Genomic DNA, 22,653 nt, shown 5'->3' on the forward strand with positions numbered 1-22,653 from the left:
CAAATATAGGCTAAGACTTATTTTAAGGATTTAGCGTCTTTGGTTTAAAGTTTTTTTGGAATTAAGAAAACATTTTTTGCTTTGAAGTATCCGTTATAATTTGGATTTTTAAACTGACATTTATTTGTACGTGACTATCTTTATTAATAAACCTCGAAAAGAGAATGAAAATTTGATAAATGAGATTTGTATCCTAATTTTAATTTTATTGATCTTAGATTTAAAGCCAGATAGGTCGCTACAAATGTTCTTTATTTTAAAGAAGCCGCATCTTTGGCTCGGAATCAATACCAAAATCCTTAAGGGAAGGTCACAATCTTTGGATCCAAGTAAACTTTTTTTGAGTTTAGTCACTTTTCAAACAATCAAATACAAATTGAGATTGGTTGAAAATCGATTGCAGAATCCTAAACTACACCCAAAGAAAAAATAATTTCCGCCGGAACGAAAATTTAGACAAACCCGAAAGCAATAAAAAGAAATCTTTTTTTACAGTAGTTGTAAAGGGTGATTCTTTTGAGGTTAGGATTTTCATGCATTAGTATTTGACAGATCACGTGGGATTTCAGACATGGTGTCAAAGAGAAAGATGCTCAGTATGCTTTGACATTTCATCATGAATAGACTTACTAACGAGCAACGCTTGCAAATCATTGAATTTTATTACCAAAATCAGTGGCAGAAAATCCGCTTTTTTATCGACAAATTTTGTTCAGCGATGAGGCTCATTTCTGGTTGAATGGCTACGTAAATAAGCAAAATTGCCGCATTTGGAGTGGAGAGCAACGAGAAGCCGTTCAAGAACTGCCCATGCAACCCGAAAAATGCACTGTTTGGTGTGGTTTGTACGCTGGTGGAATCATTGGACCGTATTTTTTCAAAGATGCTGTTGGACGCAACGTTACGGTGAATGGCGATCGCTATCGTTCGATGCTAACAAACTTTTTGTTGCCAAAAATGGAAGAACTGAACTTGGTTGACATGTGGTTTCAACAAGATGGCGCTACATGCCACACAGCTCGCGATTCTATGGCCATTTTGAGGGAAAACTTCGGAGAACAATTCATCTCAAGAAATGGACCGGTAAGTTGGCCACCAAGATCATGCGATTTGACGCCTTTAGACTATTTTTTGTGGGGCTACGTCAAGTCTAAAGTCTACAGAAATAAGCCAGCAACTATTCCAGCTTTGGAAGACAACATTTCCGAAGAAATTCGGGCTATTCCGGCCGAAATGCTCGAAAAAGTTGCCCAAAATTGGACTTTCCGAATGGACCACCTAAGACGCAGCCGCGGTCAACATTTAAATGAAATTATCTTCAAAAAGTCAATGTCATGGACCAATCTAACGTTTCAAATAAAGAACCGATGAGATTTTGCAAATTTTATGCGTTGTTTTTAAAAAAAAAGTTATCAAGCTCTTAACAAATCACCCTTTATTATCGAATTTTCTACAATTACAAGTACAATATTTCGTACGAACTAGTATACACATGTAAATAATAAAAGATTTGGAAAATGGGTGGTCGCATTGGTTACATTTTTTTATACCCACCACCATAGAATGGTGACGGGGGTATAATAAGTTTGTCATTCCGTTTGTAACACTTCGAAATATCGATTTCCGACTATATAAAGTATATATATTCTTGATCAGGGAGAAATTCTAAGACGATATAACGATGTCCGTCTGTCTGTCTGTCTGTTGTAATCACGCTACAGTCTTCAATAATGAAGCAATCGTGCTGAAATTTTGCACAAACTCGTCCTTTGTCTGCAGGCAGGTCAAGTTCGAAGGTAGGCTATATCGGTCCAGGTTTTGATATAGTCCCCATATAAACCGACCTCCCGATTTGGGGTCATGGGCTTATAGAAATCGTAGTTTTTATCCAATTTGCCTGAAATTTGAAATATAGAGGTATTTTATGACCATAAAGAGGTGTGCCAAAAATGCTGAGTATCGGTCCATGTTTTGGTATAGCCCCCATATAGACCGATCTCCCGATTTTACTTCTTGGGTTTATAGAAACCGCAGTTTTTATTCAATTTACCTGAAATTGGAAATCTAAAGGTATTGTAGGACCACAAATACGTGTGCCAAAAATTGTGAGTATCGGTCCATGTTTTGGTATGGTCCGCATATAAAACGACCTCCCGATTTGGGGTCTTGGGCTTATAGAAACCGTAGTTTTTATCCAATTTGTCTGAAATTGGAAATCTAGAGGTATTTTAGGACCATAAAGAGGTGTGCCGAAAATTTTGGTATAGCCCCCATATTTTGGTATAGCCCCCATATAGACCGATTTCCCGATTTTACTTCTTGGGCTTCTAGAATCCGAAGTTTTTATCCAATTTGCCTGAAATTGGAAATCTAGAGGTATTGTAGGACCACAAATACGTTTGCCAAAAATTGTGAGTATCGGTCCATATTTTGGTATAGCCCCCATATATACCGATCTCCCGATTTTACTTCTTGGGCTCATAGAAACCGCAGTTTTTATTCAATTTACCTGACATTGGAAATCTAGAGGTATTGTAGGACCACAAATACGTGTGCCAAAAGTTGTGAGTATCGGTCCATGTTTTGGTATGGTCCCCATATAAAACGACCTCCCGATTTGAGGTCTTGGGCTTATAGAAACCGTAGTTTTTATCCAATTTATCTGAAATTGGAAATCTAGAGGTATTTTCGGGTCATAAAGAGGTGTGCCGAAAATGGTGAGTATCGCTCCATATTTTAGTATAGCCCCCATAAGAACGATCTCCCGATTTAACTCCTTGGGTTTCTAGAAACCGTAGTTTTTATCTGATTTGCCTTAAATTGTAAATATTCTGGTATTTTAGGCTCACAAAAACGTGTATCGGATTAAGTTTTTATCGGTCCATTTGGTAATGCCTCCATATAGACCGACTTCACTTCTTGAGGGTGTAGAAGGCGCACTGATCATGAAAATTACTTGAAACTCAATGTAAAATTTCCAGATTTTACTTCTACAGATTTAAGATTTCAAATCAAGACGTTATTTTATAATTTTCTTGCACACTTGCAAGAGATGTTAATGATTCCTCTAAAACTCAAACAAAAATGTTTCTTATAAATCCAGAATCTGATATAGTCCTCATAGGTGAAATCTTTAAATTTATCTTCGGGAAGTGTCCTCAAGCCCTCCTGAAATTTCAAACGAAACCCTAATACGAAACCCTAATTCATGGTGGTGGGTATTTAAGATTCGGCCCGGCCGAACTTAGTGCTGTATATACTTGTTAGTTACATTTTTTATCTCTTCGAAAAGTCTAAACTTTTTTCACAAAAAAAAAAAAAAAAATTTAGTACATTTTTTTTATTTTTGCCATACATGCCATTTTTATTCTAAACCCGGAGTCGATTTCCTTTATATCAAGCGCAGTTCTTTTTTGAAGAACGTAGTTAAACTAACGCTAAATTTAACTTCTTTTTGTTGCAAAACAAATATTTGTTTGTAGTTGAATTTTATTATTTCTTTCGAAATTTTCCACAGCCCAATGAAATTTTCCTTTTTTTAAGTATGTCTCAAACAATAAACTGAACGTGGGTATAAAGTTCAATGCCCGTGCACATAAATTCAATATGAACTAAAGCAAAATAAAATTTTCGTTCAATTCCCAAAACTAGTAACATAATAATGATATGTTTAAAATGGTCATAATTTGGCGCTAATGATTTTTATACCCACCACCATAGGATGGGGGGTATATTAACTTTGTCATTCCGTTTGTAACACATCGAAATATTGCTCTAAAACCCTATAAAGTATATATATCCTGGGTCGTGGTGAAATTCTGAGTCTATCTGAGCAAGTCCGTCCGTCCATCACGCTAACTTCCGAACGAAACAAGCTATCGACTTGAAACTTGGCACAAGTAGTTGTTATTGGTATGGTATTGAAAATGGGCCATATCGCTCCACTTTTACGTATAGCCCCCATATAACCGGACCCACAAATTTGGCTTGTGGAGCCTCTAAGAGAAGCAAATTTCATCCGATCCGGCTGAAATTTGGTACATGGTGTTAGTATGTGGTCTCTAACAACCGTGCAAAAATTGGTCCACATCGGTCCATAATTATATATAGCCCCCATATAAACCGATTACCAGATTTGACCTCCGGAGCCTCTTGGAAGACCAAAATTCATCTGATTCAGATGAAATTTAGTACGTGGTGTTAATATATGGCCTCAAACTCCCACGCAAAAATTGGTCGATATCGGTCCATAATTATATATAGGCCCCATATAAACCGATCCCCAGATTTGACCTCCGGAGCCCCTTGGAAGAGCAAAATTCTTCCCATTCGGTTGAAATTTGGTACGTTATGTTTGTATATGGTATCCAACAACCATGGAGGAATTGGTTCCTATCAGTCCATAATTATATATAGCTCCCATATAAACCGATCCCCAGATTTGACCTCCGGTGCCTTTTGGAGAAGCAAAATTCATCCGATCTGGTTGAAATTTGGTACGTGGTAGTAGTAAAGGGTGATTTGTTAAGAGCTTGATAACTTTTTTTTTTTAAAAAACGCATAAAATTTGCAAAATCTCATCGGTTCTTTATTTGAAACGTTAGATTGGTCCATGACATTTACTTTTTGAAGATAATTTCATTTAAATGTTGACCGCGGCTGCGTCTTAGGTGGTCCATTCGGAAAGTCCAATTTTGGGCAACTTTTTCGAGCATTTCGGCCGGAATAGCCCGAATTTCTTCGGAAATGTTGTCTTCCAAAGCTGGAATAGTTGCTGGCTTATTTCTGTAGACTTTAGACTTGACGTAGCCCCACAAAAAATAGTCTAAAGGCGTCAAATCGCATGATCTTGGTGGCCAACTTACCGGTCCATTTCTTGAGATGAATTGTTCTCCGAAGTTTTCCCTCAAAATGGCCATAGAATCGCGAGCTGTGTGGCATGTAGCGCCATCTTGTTGAAACCACATGTCAACCAAGTTCAGTTCTTCCATTTTTGGCAACAAAAAGTTTGTTAGCATCGAATGATAGCGATCGCCATTCACCGTAACGTTGCGTCCAACAGCATCTTTGAAAAAATACGGTCCAATGATTCCACCAGCGTACAAACCACACCAAACAGTGCATTTTTCGGGATGCATGGGCAGTTCTTGAACGGCTTCTGGTTGCTCTTCACTCCAAATGCGGCAATTTTGCTTATTTACGTAGCCATTCAACCAGAAATGACCTCATCGCTGAACAAAATTTGTCGATAAAAAAGCGGATTTTCTGCCAACTTTTCTAGGGCCCATTCACTGAAAATTCGACGTTGTGGCAGATCGTTCGGCTATTCATGATGAAATGTCAAAGCATACTGAGCATCTTTCTCTTTGACACCATGTCTGAAATCCCACGTGATCTGTCAAATACTAATGCATGAAAATCCTAACCTCAAAAGAATCACCCTTTATATGATATGTAACAACTATGCCAAAAGTGGTCCATATCAATCCATAATCATATATAGCCCCCACATAAACCGATGCCGAGATTTGGTTTTGGAGCCTCTTGGAGGAGCAAATTTCATCCGAGTCAGTTGAAATTTGGTACATTGTGCTAGTTAACAACCATGCCTAACTAGGTCCATATCGGTCTATAGTTATATATAGCCCTCAGATAAATCGATCCCCAATCACACAAAAATTGGTCCATGTCAAGTTCATAATTGTATATAGCCCCCATATAAGTGACCCCCATATTTCAATTCTGGCTCTCTACGTACCGTGCAAGAAGTCCATATCGATTCGTAATTATTTGTAGACTTAACTATATACAACTTTATTGTCTAATATATACCACGTATGGACTAACTCACAATTTAGAAAACGATGTTAAGAAGGTTTAACATACCACAACCCAAGTAATTCGATTGTGAATGACAGTCATTCGTAGAAGTTTCTACGCAATCCATGGTGGAGGGTACATAAGATTCGGCCTGGCCGAACTTACTTGTTTTCTTTACTTTTACTTCATTTTTTCTTCTAGGTGAGGTTGTAATTTCGTGAATTGCAGTTAATAAGTACACTAGGGCATTAAATTTTCCTAGTTTTAACAAAGCTTTATGGAAATGTATAATTTAGTTCAATTTTCGCACGACGTACTTCATTCTGGCTATAAAACAGTTTACTTTTTTCTGTGTAAAGGCGCAAATATAACGCATCTTGATGTTTCCCAAATAAAGGCTTTCGAAATTATACGAACATTTTGGAACAGATGTAAAACTACATTATATTCAGCTTTGTTCTACCCAAAAGGTGTATTTGCTACATCGTTTGTGAGAAAGGCAATATCAGTGGTTTGCAACTAACGTGGTATGTATTCCTTAAACGAAGTTTGTTTAAATACGCTTGTGTGTATATTACACGCTGGTCTCTAAATAGACATTCTTGGATGTATGCGTTGCTTGTGTGTAGATGGCTATAACAATAATTGCGTGCTAATGAGTGTAAGAGCTCCATAGACTTGTGAATAGTGAGCTGGATTACAATACGGAGGTCCATGTTTCGATTCTCCGCTCGGAAAAACAGGAAAATTAAAAAAATATATATATAAAATCCGATATTTGCTTCTGCATTCTTTGTATTGCAGAGGAGATTGATCTATATGGGAGTCATATCAAAATATGGGCCGATATAAACCATTTCCGGTTCTGTAGTACCTTGTTTTAGCTATTTGTGTGTCAAATGAGCTGAAATAAACCATCTTTCTTACTCGTAGAAAGACTGGAAAGTCTTTACTTTGGCCCTCCCCACTTTCGTTAATAACGCTTTGGCAGTTTCATCGTATCGAGGACGCCACATTGATGGTTATGCTTCTGCCTTTATTATTGTTTAATTGTGAAAATTATCATTATTTTATTATTTATTGAATATTTCCTTTTCAGAGTTGCCCGTTATACTGATGGCACCACAAAATCAAACTATTAAAGTTGGCAAGAACTTTATACTGGAATGCGATGCGGATGGTAATCCAATACCGACAATATCGTGGCAATTCAATGGTGAACCAATTACTCCAATGACAGATAACGATCATGTGGTATTGGAAAACGAAAATACGGAATTGCTTATTAATAAGGCGCAGGAAACAGATTCGGGTAAGCTAATTTCTCATCAAATGCCATATACAATTTTCATTCCCTTTTCAACTGTGTTCAATTGAGTTTTAAGAGTTGGAATGGATGAGTATTTATAGATAAAAATTGAAAAATTACAAAATTGCGACCCAATTCGAATTAACTGACGGCCAAACTGATTATGCTCAGCCGAAGACGAACATGATCTTCTTTCCCCTCTCAGTAATGCTGGTGTTCGTCTACACTGAAAAAAATATTGCCGTAAGAGCAAAGATTACTTGTTCTTAAAAAAACGAATGCGAGTTTTGCTTAGCATGGAATGGTGAATTGACATTAAAATTTTGTTGGACTAAGGTCAACTTGATTTTGTAATTCTGAAAAATTCTTCAACATTAATGAAATATGTTAGTCTTTAAATTTGTTGACTTTTTGCACCTTAACTACAACGCAAAAAAAAACTTACTTGAAACAGTTGAAGACGACCCTTTAAAGGACTTTAATAGCATATGAAGAAAAAAGCTAAAAAGACGAATATATTAAAATTTGTTTCCTAAAATCAAGTACCCAAAATCAAATTGAAAAGAGAGTTGTGGCTTTGTTGTATCCTTACTTCAATTCTCCGCTTCTTTGACTCGGAATCAATTATTAGATTCCAGTTGACCTTAGTCAAACAAAATTTTCTTTCATGTGAAGATACTCATGTTTAAGTCGATCGCCTAGCTAGAAGGACAAAACGACTTCATTGAACATTTTATCACCTTTTGGACAAGAAAAAACTTTATATCAGAGAAATGCGTCTTCTATGCTAAGAATTTTTCGCATTCGCATTTTAAGAACATGAAATATTTAGCCTCATGACAATATTTTCCACTGTACCCTGGAACGGGTTATGTTTGTTTTCAGTAAAGAGAAAACTGGAATAATTAAATGTTGGCTAGTACATCTGTCATACTACCGTGTAGCTGACCCTAAGTGTTACCTATTCAAACGACACCATTTTTGTGTGCAATTTTAAATATATAACGACTTCGTGTTTCAATATTTGTTACATACTTCAACCGAATATTTTCAAAACGACGTGAATTTCGTTAAACTGGAGCTCATTAGCGTAGCTAGACAATTTTCCTAGGGGCTATAGCCCCCCTAGCCCCCTAAAAAAATCAGACATCAACATATCTATACAATTAATTTTTATTAAAGCAACTAATAGTAGTTCCATACTTTTTCCCAGCAAAAAAATGGGAGTTGTTCTAAAGGCACAACTTTAAAAGCACTTCCAAAAATATCCCCACAAAGAAGTTAATTGTTTTAACTATACAGGAAGTTTTTTAATTCATTTTTTTTTTTTTGTCATTTTAATGGGTATTTTTTTTTAATAGGTTAAAAAAAAAATAATAAAATGATACAAATTAACTTGAGTTATTTTGTTTCTTATTCTTTTTTGTCTAAATAATATTCAAATTTTGTCGGAAGAATGCTAGAAAAATCGATAATTTTTGAAAATATTCCAGGGCAAACGTTTCAGACAAGCTTGTAATGCATTAAAAATTTTAAAAATTTTTTATTCGAGAAAATATCAGAAATTTTTTTAATTCACATTCAAAACACTGAATTCAGTTCACACCTTAAGAAGTGATGCAAATTCAGTGCAACGCCTGTTGAAATGGCGGACATCCGTCCTATGACAGTTCATATTACAGTCATCGCTTCTTCGCCAATTTTGCAGCACTCCGAGACCCAAAAAGAACTTTTTCACTAGGTTTTTGGCGATGCTTTGTTGCAGCATTATTAATATATGCATTTATGAAATAGTTTTGATATCAATTACTATTTGTTTAATTCAATTGACTAAAAATCAGACTAAACAGAATAATAAAGTTTAGTTTAGTTTAATAACTAAACTAAACATAAATTTAGGAACCTAAATCATAAGTTCAATCACAGTTTTATTTCATAAATATCAGACTTCAAGCATTCACTTATAATAAAGAAAGTAACTTACAATTTAGAAGACAATGTTAAGAAATAAAACTATATATTGCCATCGGCAACTGCTACCACAACCCCTAGAAATTCGATTGTGCATGAAAGTCTTTAGCGCAACTTTGTGTATTTACTTCCTTAATTTTATATAAAAACAATGTAAAATCGTAAATAGGTTTTCGTATTCTGGGGGGCTACATTTTTTCTGGGGGGGGTCTAAGCCCCTCCCCAGAGGCCTTCCGACGCTTATGCTGGAGCCTTAACACGCCAAATCATTTCAGATGTTGCTGCAGTTTCGAATGGTCTAAGATACTTAAAACTCAGGATATACTGAACTTTCCGCCATATATCCTGCTTCTATGTGTGGCTTCCATACTTCCCACGTAAAAAGTGTGCAATCATGGAATACTAATTAGCCCTAGAACCATTGATGCAACCCCATAGAAATAAATTATGATTGCAAAACGGAATCAAAATGAGAACAATTGATAAATTAATATTGGCTTTGTAAATACGAAACAATTCTCATTTCAATATTTTCTGCCATCTCCACCAAATCAATACCAATGCGAAAAGCAACCACAGATTTTTAACCAATTTTTTGTTTTATAGGTGTCTATACCTGCATTGCAGAGAACGATAATGGCCGTACAAATATATCAGCCACAGTTACAGTGGAACGCACACGTAGTGCCCCACGCTTCCTCGTGGAACCATTCGATTTGAATGCACTGACTGGTACCAGTATCGAATTGCCTTGCAAAACGGAAGAGACTGATGGTATACAGGTGAGTAGTATTAATACGATGGATTTCATGCTCCCACTAACACCTGGCGGCTGGAATTTTTAATTTACAGGACCAGCAGGTGAAACAGAAAGAAACCGAAATATTTCAGTGATAGAATTTGCTATGATATGATATAATTTTTGTTTTATTTCCATTTCTCTTTTTCATTGCTTGTCGTTTGTTTTACAGATAACCTGGCGTAGAGATGGACGGATTATTGATCCGAATGTTGTGACATCAAACAAATATGAAATCAGTGGAACAGGCAGTTTATTTGTACGCAATGTAACCATATTCGATGGTGGACGTTATGAGTGCTCGGTGAAGAATGAATTTGGACGTTCAACGACATCAGCATTTGTTACCATAAGGTAAAGGATTCAATAGATTTGGCTACAAAAGAAGGTAGTTTTTGTCTATGTCTGTTATCCTTTGATTTTTTCTGTATTCACATTGGATTTTGAAGGGAAAAAATGTTGGATTTTCCTTCTATTCTTTCTCTAGGCACTCTTGACAAGTTTTCGTTTATTCTTCTAAAGAAATGCGAAATTGCAATTTCAAGCAGATTGAGAACAAAACAGATCTTCGTTTGTTTTTAATGAAAAGTTAATAGAATTGGTCGGAATGTAAGCTAACATTTTTCCAAAATCCCTACAAAATGAAATTTAAGACCAACGTGCATGGTTTACATCGCCGTAAAGGAAGTTTTTTTATGAGAGAATAGTATATTATTTTTCAGTAAACATTGACGTCTTTTAGCTCAAAATAAAATGATAATTTTCAGGCTATCTTACTTCGAAATTTATTTATTTAGATCTCACAACATTATTTTCCACTTATGCTGATATACACGCAAAAGAAATAATTCTTTCCTCCCAAACGAAATTTTAGACAAACAAAGATCGTTTCTCATTTGCTTTTCGATGTAAGGAAGTTTCTTTGGCAGAAAAGTATATAATTTTTGTGATAAACGTTTAATATTTTCCAGGATGTAAAATTTCATAAAGACTAACTCAAAAAACAATATTTTCTGGCTAATTGCATTTCCCCTCACATCTTTCGCACTTCCACTAGGGTTTTTAGTTCTTAGCACCTTTTTCTGTAATACAAGCAATTTAGAGGAAATTATTCGATTTTATAATTTTTATACCCTCCATCATAGGATGGGGGTATATTAACTTTGTCATTCCGTTTGTAACACATCGAAATATTGCTCTAAGACCCCATAAAGTATATATATTCTGGGTCGTGGTGAAATTCTGAGTCGATCTAAGCATGTCCGTCCGTCCGTCCGTCTGTTGAAATCACGCTAACTTCCGAACGAAACAAGCTATCGACTTGAAACTTGGCACAAGTAGTTGTTATCGATGTAGGTCGGATGGTATTGAAAATGGGCCATATCGGTCCACTTTTACGTATAGCCCCCATATAAAGGGACCCTCAGATTTGGCTTGTGGAGCCTCTAACAGAAGCATATTTCATCCGATCTGGCTGAAATTTGGTACATGGTGTTGGTATATGGTCTCCAACAACCATGCAAAAATTGGTCCACATCGGTCCATAATTATATATAGCCCCCATATAAACCGATTCCCAGATTTGGCTTGCGGAGCCTAAAACAGAACCAAATTTCATCCGATCCGGCTGAAATTTGGTACATGGTGTTGGTATACGGTCTCTAACAACCATGCAAAAATTGGTCCACATCGGTCCATAATTATATATAGCCCCCATATAAAACGATCCCCAGATTTGGCTTCCGGAGCCTCTAAGAGAAGCATATTTCATCCGATCCGGCTGAAATTTGGTACATGGTGTTGGTATATGGTCTCTAACAATCATGCAAAAATTGGTCCACATCGGTCCATAATTATATATAACCCCCATATAAACCGATCCCCAGATTTGGCTTGCGGAGCCTCAAAAGAAGCAAATTTCATCCGATCCGGCTGAAATTTGGTAAATGATGTTGGTATATAGTCTCTAACAACCATGCAAAAATTGGTCCACATCGGTTCATAATTATATATAGCCCCCATATAAACCGATCCCCAGATTTGGCTTGCGAAGTCTCCAAGAGAAGCAAATTTCATCCAAGCCGGTTATAATTTGGAACATGGTGTTAGTATATGATCTTTAACAACCGTGCCAGAATTGGTCCATATCGGTCCATAATTATATATAGCCCCCATATAAAACGTTCTCCAGATTTGACCTCCGGAGCCTCTTGGAGGAGCAAAATTCATCCGATCCGGTTCAAATTAGGAACGTGGTGTTAGTATATGGTCGCTAACAACCATACCAAAATTGGTCCAATCACACAAAAATTGGTCCATATCGGTTCATGATCATGGTTGCCACTAGAGCCAAAAATAATCTACCAAAATTTTATTTCTATAGAAAATTTTGTCAAAATTTTATTTCTATAGAAAATTTTGTCAAAGTTTTATTTCTATAGAAAATTTTGTCAAAATTTTATTTCTAGAGAAAATGTTGTTAAAATTTTATTCGTTTCATAATAAAATTTTCATCATTTTCAAAATTTTATTTCTATAGAAAATTTTGTTAAAATTTTATTTCTATAGAAAATTTTGTTCAAATTTTATTCGGTTCATAATCATGGTTGCCACTCGAGCCACAAATAATCTACCAAGATTTTATTTCTATAGAAAATTTTGTCAAAAGTTTATTTCTATAGAAAATGTTGTTAAAATTTTATTTCTGTAGAAATTTTTGTCAAAATTTTCTTTCTATAGAATATTTTGTCAACATTTTTATTTCTATAGAAAATTTTGTGAAAATTTTATTTCTATAGAAAATTTTGTTAAAATTTTATTTATGTAGAAAATTTTGTCAAACTTTTTTGTCTACTACCTTGCCATTGGCAAGCGTTACCGCAACTTAAGTAATTCGATTGTGGATGGCAGTGTTTAGAAGAAGTTTCTACGCAATCCATGATGGAGGGTACATAAGCTTCGGCCTGGCCGAACTTACGGCCGTATATACTTGTTTAAATTTACTTTTCCCCTGGACGGAGAATCGAACCAATTTGTAAGCCAACACACTATCCTCTAGGCTACGTAGCTGTAGGCTCAACAGTCAAACAGTTATATTTATATAGCATCGTTCTCGGCGCCCACGAGCCGATTAAACAAACTTTATTTAACAGAAACATACATTTAGTTGGGCACAGGGGAGCAATGGTTAGTATGTCCGCCATGCATACCAAGGGTCGTGGGTTCGATCCCTGCTTCGACCAAACACCAAAAAGCTTTTTTTTTTTTTGTTTTTTACATATGTTCGGAAGATTCTGAAAAGATGCTCAACCTTACATACTACTATATTAAATTTTTACTATGAAACTGTAAAATGTGCCTTATTAAAGACTTAAAGTCAGAAAAGAACAGTGCTTGATAGAAACGAAATGTACTGTGTTGTTGGTTCAAAAATGATTTTTTTTTATTGAAAAAATACAAATTTTGTAACAAACGATTTTTTTTTGGTGATAAAAGTTTAAAGAAAAGTTTAAAAGTTCGAAGAAATTCATAAAAACTCTAACGAAAGAAAAACGTTTTCGGTACACGTTTTCCAAAGGTTTTTTTCATTGCGTCTATTTTTTATACAAACTATTTTGTTCTATTATTTATTGAAGAATGCCTTTATGCCGGAATTATGAAAATTCTTGATATTTCGCAATAATAAGAATATAATATAGTACACATCCTAAATTCGCTCTATCGAAATTGTACGAAAGTTGTTGGAATATAGTGAAGAAATACATTACTTCCGTATCATTTGTAAGTTACGGAGCATCAGACGTTTTCAAGTTTTTCTTTTTATGAAGTTTCTTTAAATAAGCTTTGTGTGTGCATTACATCCTGGTCTATAAAGAGATCTGTTTGGCTGTGTGCACTACTTCTGTATTGATGACTACAGCGCTATTTGTGTGTTAATGAGTGCAACTTGTACCGAAAACGTTTTTCTTTTTTAGAATTTTTTTAATTTCTGCGAAAATATAAAAATAAGACATATTTTGAAGTTTCAAAAATTTTATATAGTAGTATGTACTCTCGAACATCTTTTCGGAATTTTCCGAATATTTTTTGGAATATATGTAGAAAAAAAATTTTGGTGTTCAGTCGAGGTAGGAATTGAACCCACTATCCTTTGTATGCAAGGCGGGCATGCAAACTAGAGGTATGCGCGTGACACGAAATTATCGTGACACGCGTGATTCACGTGAGTCGTGAATAAAATCTGAAGCAACTCTCGTGAATGTGCGTGAATGGGACTAAAACAAATATGTCGTGCGTGAGTGTGCGTGAGTAATAAAATCGGTTCGTGAATGTGCGTGAATAAAATTTCTGCAAAATCACGCTCACGAAAAAAATCAAGATTTAATTCTTACTCGTATGTTAACTGAAATTGATTTAGTTGTCGAACTATATTTTATTTATGAATTTTATTACCCTTGCTCATTCCCGATGGGAAAATGTCATGAGTCTCGTGAATTTGTCGTGAGTCACGTGAATTGTCGTGAATCGTGCGTAAGCGTGAGTCTGTAAAAGTACTTCGTGCGTGAGCGTGCGTGATTACACCTTTTCATTTCGTGAATGTGCGTGACTGGGAGTGGCTACGACACTTATCGTACGTGAGCGTGCGTGAATAAATATTTGACTTCGTGAATGTGAGTGAAATTTCACTCACTCCACGGTGCCCAACTAAATGTATGTTTCCGTCAAATAAAGTTTCTTTACATAAGCTCCTGGGCGCCGAAAACTATGACTGTTTGTGTTGATGGCTATAACGATAATTGTTTGTTGATGACAATAACACCTAAGCAGCTCAGTGGATAGTGTGTTTTCTTACAAACTGTATGGTCCGCGGTTCGATTCTCGGTACAGGCGAAAGGTTACATTTATAAAATTGAACTTTTTTCCAAATTGAATAGCGTTCGTCCTTGAGCCGAGAAAACAACCTGTACCAAATTTCATCGAAATCGGTTAATAATTGGACCGAAATCTTGCGAACAACAAATACATGGACAGATGCATGAATGGACGGACGGACAGACACCAAGGGCTAGATCGACTCAGGAGGTGAAAAGAAATGCAATGTACGTTGGAATGTAAGATATTAGGCTTGGGAGGAAAGTATTTTGTTCTTGCGTGTGGCATGATTTGCGAGGGAATAATTCTTGTATGCTTTCTCCATTAGAAGTTAGCATATAAGACGCAAAATTAAGTCATCTTCAATTAAGTCGATTTGACTTGATTTTCAAAGAATTCAAATGCCGTGTTTTAATACTACAAAACGTTGACTTCGACTTTTCGATTTTGTTCTTTTTTGGTAAGTCGATTTTCGACTTTCATATCCCTATTTGCTACGTGGCAGTACTCAGGAAAATTTGATGTATTACCGATACCTATATCGTCCTGTGATGATGTCATTATTCTCAAGCATACGGTATTGCAGGAAATATGGATTGAACAATTGCTCTTGGTAAACATTGTTTCACATCAAATACCCAATATTTGTTTTGTATAAACACGCAGAGAAGGAATATGATCACCTCAAACATGTTTTAAGAGCAAAATGTTATTTTTGGACGGTGAACATGGAACATTTTTGTCGCAATCATGTTCTTTTCTCGGAAAACATATACGTGATTGCCGAAAACAGGTACATAGTTTTCGAGAACATAACATGGTTGCGACAAACATGTTACATGTTCTCCGGTCAAAAATAACATTTTGCTCTTAAAACATGTTTGAGGTGATCATATTCCTTCTCTGGGTGAAGAGAGTAAATAACCTTATGAACTTAACACAACATATTTATTTCTCTCTGCCCCACCCGACCCTATATCTTAATATAAACCAATGATACACCACTTCGTTGTGTTACGAGAAAATTAATACCAAAGAATTTCTCTAGCTTTTTGCAAGATTTACTCAATGATAATGACATATTCAAAAATTCTGTTAACACCAAGCTAAACTAACATGATGTTAGCATGCTCGGGTCCTCCTCAATATGAAGCTCTATGCAAGAAACCCGTAAAGGCGGAGTGGTTCGTTATTACCAAAACTTTCATAATTAATTGTGTAAAGAAAGGATATAAAACTATTTCACTTTGCATATTGAATGCAATTTAAATAGTTTTTCACACAACATCTGACAGAAACAGCGACGCTCAAATGTATGTGAATTTACATACCAAGTGAAAAGATGAATTGAGCAAAAAGAAATGAAGTGAATTAAAAAACTATTCATTAAGCAAATGTACACGGAAAAGAAATTAAAATGCAGTGAAAAATAGTCATCTTATAATATTATTGCATAATTAAATTTTACTACTATGTTATTAACATATAGTACATAATAGTAACATTTAATGTTGGAGTTGTGATAATGTTGATTAAAAAATAGAAGCATGCTACTATCTACAGGCCAACTTACATGAAGTGCTATCAAGTTCATTGTGGTGTATCTGTCGCAGGGCTATCGGACACACACATTTTCTGGAATTTCTCATTTCACATACAGTCAAGCTGTTCTATTTATAGAACACATTGTTGGAGGCGCACAAGTCGATGTAAAGAAACTTTATTTCAAGAAAACAAACCACATTAGTCGGTCACTGTCTTACAAACGGTGTGCCAAATCCAACTTTTATACATATAATATTCCACACACCAATATGAGGACCCAAAATATCCCTAGATTTCCAATTTCAAGCAAATCGGCTAAAATTGCGATTTCTAGAAGCCCAAGAAGGCAAATTGGGAGATCGGTCTATATGGGGGCTATACCAAAATATAGACCGATATACACATAATTTTAGGCACACCTGTCTGTGGACCTTAAAGACATCTGGCATTAGAATTTCAAGAAAATGGGATAAAAGCTGCGATTTATAGAAGACCAAGCAGTCAAATCGAGAGACCGGTATATTAGGAGCATAGCAAAACTTCGACCGATACATACCATATTCGTTACGGCTATTAGTGGGCCTAAAATACCTCTAAATTTCCAATTCCATGCAAATCGGATGACAATTTCTAGAAGCCATAGAAGTCAAATCAGACACCTATTGAACCTATTTGGCACACCTATTTGACTTACAGTATCTCTATAATCGGATAAAAATTGCGTTGCCTAGAAGCCCAAGAAGTCAAATTGGGAGACGGTGGTGGGTTTCTTAGTTTCCATTACGGGAGCCACCGTGGTGCAATGGTTAGCATGCCCGCCTTGCATACACAAGGTCGTGGGTTCGATTCCTGCTTCGACCGATCACCAAAAAGTTTTTCAGCGGTGGAATATCCCACCTCAGTAATGCTGGTGACATTTCTGAGGGTTTCACTGCAATGTGGAACGTCGTTCGGTCTCGGCTATAAAAAGGAGGTCCCTTGTCATTAAGCCTTACATGGAATCAGGCAGCACTCAGTGATAAGAGAGAAGTTCACCAATGTGGTATCACAATAGACTGAATAGTCTAAGTGAGCCTGATACATCGGGCTGCCACCTATCCTTCCATATATGTTACATACAAGGGTTTATTTTTATATTTCGCTATTAAAGAAAAAAGACAAATATTAATCATCGAAAATCGCTCTTATTGAGGTATATCCAAAACATGCATTCTAAACGCATGAAACGCTTCTTCAAGTGTCGAAACACGTTGACCTATCAATTTATTTTTCATTTACGGGAATAAAACGAAGTCACTCGGTGCCAAGTCAGGACTATACGGCCCATCAAATCGATGTTTTGAGTGCTCAAAAATGCAGTTCTTTGAGCCGATGTGTTCGAGCTCACATTGTTGTGGTGAAGAGCATAGACAATAGACTTAGATAGATGGTTCATCCGTATCAAACTATAGGTTTAACAGTTCCAAAAATTAAGAATAAACGAGGAAAATAAGAGCAAGCTTTCGTTCTCTTTCGTTTTTTTTTTTTTTTTGTAGTTTTCCAATTTTAAACAAAATTAGAACATTTCTGGTGCAGTGAATCGGCTGCCTGGACCGACACGAGCCTTTTTGAGCTATTGATAGATTGTGTGGGATATTGGTGTTAAGTCGAAACTGGTGAAACTGTCAGTTGACAGATTGCAACAATGATTTTTGTGATTGAAGCAATTTCTATTAAAAAAAAATATTTAGATCAATTAGTTTCGTATTTAAATTTGTGGATATCGATTTATAACTATTAGTATGAAACGTCCTTGATACTAATCGTCTACTACAACATAAAAAGTGGTACATATTAGTTCATCATTTAAAGATAATCCTGTTTTTAGTAGAACTGTTGACAATATCATGGTGGCGAATAAATCAAATTAGGCCATATCAAATATTCGTCCCTACATACTTGTTTTTAATAAAAATTTCTTTACTTTTAAGAACTTTTTCTTTACCATTGTAAACATTTTATGTCTTAAAAGTCTCACATTGTATCACATTAGATCGTTTTTTTTTTCGGTGTAGTAATGCACAATTCTCGCTGACCTACAACATAAGTTTGCAGGCCATTTGCAATGTTTGCATATTCATCATCCTATAGATAATGGTGTACTTTTGGATTATAGTGCAACTGCCATCATCAACCAACACTCACTGGCAAACATTAAAGAGACAGTTCCTTGCAACATCCTTTGAACGTGCACATGTCGACGTTTGTATTTGATAATGATGACGACAACTTTGCCAACAATCCATTCACATTTTTTGCCCATCTGAATTCTTTCCTTGTTCCTTCTAGCTTTCTATGGCGTTTCCTGTTTTTCGTTTTCCTGTGGTTAAGTTGTGGAAACCCTCTTCTGACTAAAGAAGAAAGGCTGATTTGTAGTCCGTCAGTTGAAGCTTCATTTTTTTTGTCTCTACAATGCCACAAGAAAACTCGCGAAAAGACCAAAAAAGGAGAAAACTACACCCTCACAAAAAATCGCTTCTGTAACATATACTCCCAAACATATTTTGCTTCAAGCATACACATTTTTGGGTATTGCCCAAACATTTATTTGTTTGATCTCTTCCAATATATAATATGTTTGAAAGCATATTGGTCTAAACAATATATGTTTGGGTAGTCTAAGTTCCAAACATTTTGTATTTTTGCATCCAAATTCAATAATGTTGTCTTCCAAAAAACAATATGTTATTATGTGAACATATAATATGTTTGGTAGCATTTTGCACCCAAAAATATTATATGCTTAAAAAAATTTCTGCCAAACAATATTGTGCTCAAAATTTTATTTATTTATTTATATATAAATATATTTACAATCATAATGAATTATGAAAATAAACAGGTAATATAGGTGCTAACAACATAGGTTTTCGATCTGAATGCTCAAAATGTTGTTTCTGCCTAATTGTATATTCCTCCACATCTTTCTCACTTCCATGAAATTTTTTAGTTCTTAGCACCTTTTTCTGTAATGCAAACATTGTAGAAGAAATTGTTATATTTTATAATTTTTTTTAATTTTACTTTTTGCCGGACGGGGATTCGAACAGCGGACCACACAGTTTGTAAGGATCAAAGAATTAGCTGATCAATTGCCCAAGGAAAAATAAAATGTTAATTTTGTAATAACAAGCCACAACCACCAACTTAATTCAATATCGCTCCCTGTTAAATAGCGCTCCAAGCTACTAAACACATATGTTTATAGGCTATTTCTAAATTAATATATGTTTGCATCCAAGCATATTATATTTACAAACATTTTATGTCCCAAACATAATATGTTCTAACATATTAACATATATGTCCCAAACATGTTATGCTAATTTATGAACATTATATGCTTGCACTCAAAAATATTGTGTTTAAAAATTTGTGTTCCAAACATATAATGTTTATAGCCAAACATATGAAAAACAGTCTTTTTCAACCGTGTAACTAAGAAAAAACTTTGAGTTTGGGCAAGACATACAAAAATTAGTTTTCTCCATGACCTACCATTCCATTGCAATGTAATCACTCGATAGGATTTTTTTCGAATACATCCGCATTACTCAGGATGATGACTTTAGTGCAACAGGGATTTTTTTAGCACATTTCTGAGTAATATGCCTTAAGTTTTAACATTTGATTGAAAATATTAGGCTATGGTAATTTATTTGATAGAGATTCAATTACTAAAATTCTTAAGGCACACACAAAGAAAATTTCATTAAAATTGAGCCAAAGAAAATGTATCATTGATATAACGAAATATTTTCATTAATACAATGAACGTATTCGATAATAATACGAAATGTTTCGTAGATTAACATTAAGTTCGTTGTAATAACGAAAATTTTCGTTATATCAACAAATTTGTTTTATTAGCTAAATTCCAATGATACATTTCGTTAATGTAACGAAGTTTTTTAGGTCGAAACCCTATATTTTCTGTTTTGTTTTCATTCAATTTATTATAATTGTAAATATATAGATAAATAAAACACGAAGCTTTTTCTACCTGTGCTGCTTAGAAAGGCGTTATGCGCTGAAAAAAGTTTCATAATTTTTATAAATACATTTTATTTTATCAGAGTTACGTCCGTTCCTGTATCGTCTTTATGTTAGATATTTAGAAATATCGAACAGTTTAGTAAACGAATATGTTGCAGCGAATTTTATGACAAGCTGACGAAAACTTGGGCATTATGGTCAAGGTTGTACAGTTGGTAGAATTCTACCAAAAATGTTAGATTTTTTACTCATTGGTATATTCCTCTCCATCTAAGAGGTACTTCATTTTTCTATAACATAGAAATAAAATTTTAACCAAAATTTTACAAAATTTTCTATACAAATAAATTTTTTACAAATTTTCTATAGAAATTAAATTTTGACAATATTTTCCATAGAAATAAAATTTTCTATATAAAAAAAAAAACATTTACAAAATTTTCTATAACAAAAAATGTTGACAAACTTTTCTATAGTTTTTATACCCTTCACCACTACTGTGGTACAGGGTATAATAAGTTTGTGCATTTGTATGTAACGCCAAGAAGGAAAAGTCTGAGACCCATCGTTTAGTATACCGATCGTCTTAGAATTAAAATGAGTCGATTTAGCGATGTCCGTCTGTCTGTCGACGAAGTTAACGACGACTTTATTTTCCAAATTAAGACTCGACTTCTAGTAGAAATTATGCTATGTTTCAAGTAAAAAACGTCTTTAAAATAAAGTGTTGAAAAACATGTCCTATATTTGAACGATTTTTTTCTTTGTAGTCAAGATGCAAAAAGACAACAAATTTAAAGATAATTTCATTAAATTTAAAGATTTTTTCTAAATTATTAAAGTCAAGTTGACCTCAGCCCAAAAAGTTTTTCTTTCATGTTATGATATCCATTTTTAAATCAAATCACTTAATTATAAGGACAATACGACTTCATTGAAAAGTTTATCGACCTTTGGTCAAGGAAAAAAATTTTATACTAGAGAAATGCGTCTTCTATGCTAAGCAAAATTTGCATTCGTAGTTTAAAGACATGAAATCTTTGACTTCACGACAATATTTTTTTCAGTGTAGATATAGCTCCCTTATATATCTTTCGTCCGATTTGAACTAATATGGCCTCAAAAGCCAGAGTTTTGCCCTGATTTGCTTCAAATTTTTCACAAGGAGTACGTTTAATAGTTTCATTAAGTGTACCTAATTTCGTTGAAATCGGTTCAGATTTAAATATAGCTCCAATATATATTTTTTGTCTGATTTTCACTTATGTGACCAAAAAAGGCCAGAGTTTTGTCCTGTTTTGCTTTAAATTTTGCACAAGGAGTACGTTTAATAGTAACGTTAAGCGTGCCAAATTTGGTTGAAATCGGTTCAGATTTAGATATAGCTCCCATATATATCTTTCGCCCGATTTACACCCATATGACCACGGAGGTCAAAATTATTCTCCCATTTACGTTTTTTGCTGAGATAGCAGGATTATTATTTTAACTATGCATGTCAAATTTGGTCAAGATCAGTTCATATTTAGATATAGCTCCCATATATATGTACGCCAGAGTAGGGGAAATATGGTATAAAGTTTCATATTTTAGACCCATTTTCAATGAAGGTTCCTTCCAATTGCCACGATAGTTTCCACAGAGAATACATTTAATATGCTATTTAAGTGTGTCATCTTGATCTAATATGGCCAAAATACCCACATTTTACACAAAATTCTGTGATGATTTGCACAATTCGTAGTCATATCCTACACACTGTTATGCCAAACATTCCACAAAATGGTCGAATTTTAAATTAAACTCCGACTTGTGGAAATATCGCCCGAATTGGCCAAATAATATATCACAACCCACAATTGACCATATATTTTGGCGAGATTTAACCAATATCCTTGTAAAATCGACACTGCTGAGTAGCACAAATTGTAAATATTACTCAAATTGTCCTATATCTCGAATACATATATATCGCCCGATAAATCATAAATGCTCTTTTGTACAATTGCATCAAAATTGTTCTAGCTTTATATTTCCCATATTTTTATACCCTCCACCATAGGATGGGGGTATATTAACTTTGTCATTCCGTTTGGAACACATCGAAATATTGCTCTAAGACCCCATAAAGTATATATATTCTGGGTCGTGGTGAAATTCTGAGTCGATCTGAGCATGTCCGTCCGTCCGTCCGTCTGTTGAAATCACGCTAACTTCCGAACGACAAAAACTATCGACTTGAAACTTGGCACAAGTAGTTGTTATTGATGTAGGTCGGATGATATTGCAAATGGGCCATATC

General features: G+C 34.8%; 1 protein-coding gene across 4 annotated transcripts in view; it reads left to right on the top strand.

Annotated features, from left to right (window-relative positions):
- Pxn (Peroxidasin) overlaps positions 1 to 22,653 on the top strand; it is a 254,896-nt gene that overhangs the window by 202,032 nt on the left and 30,211 nt on the right. For all 4 annotated transcript variants that reach the window (XM_075306081.1, XM_075306080.1, XM_075306083.1 and 1 more), the window contains exons 7-9: positions 6,920 to 7,132; positions 9,707 to 9,882; positions 10,072 to 10,253. In XM_075306081.1, coding sequence (XP_075162196.1) covers positions 6,920 to 7,132; positions 9,707 to 9,882; positions 10,072 to 10,253 — 571 coding nt within the window. The remainder of the gene's footprint in view (positions 1 to 6,919; positions 7,133 to 9,706; positions 9,883 to 10,071; positions 10,254 to 22,653) is intronic.

The sequence above is a fragment of the Haematobia irritans genome, chromosome 4, assembly GCF_050003625.1.
Source record: "Haematobia irritans isolate KBUSLIRL chromosome 4, ASM5000362v1, whole genome shotgun sequence".
NCBI lineage: Eukaryota > Metazoa > Arthropoda > Insecta > Diptera > Muscidae > Haematobia > Haematobia irritans.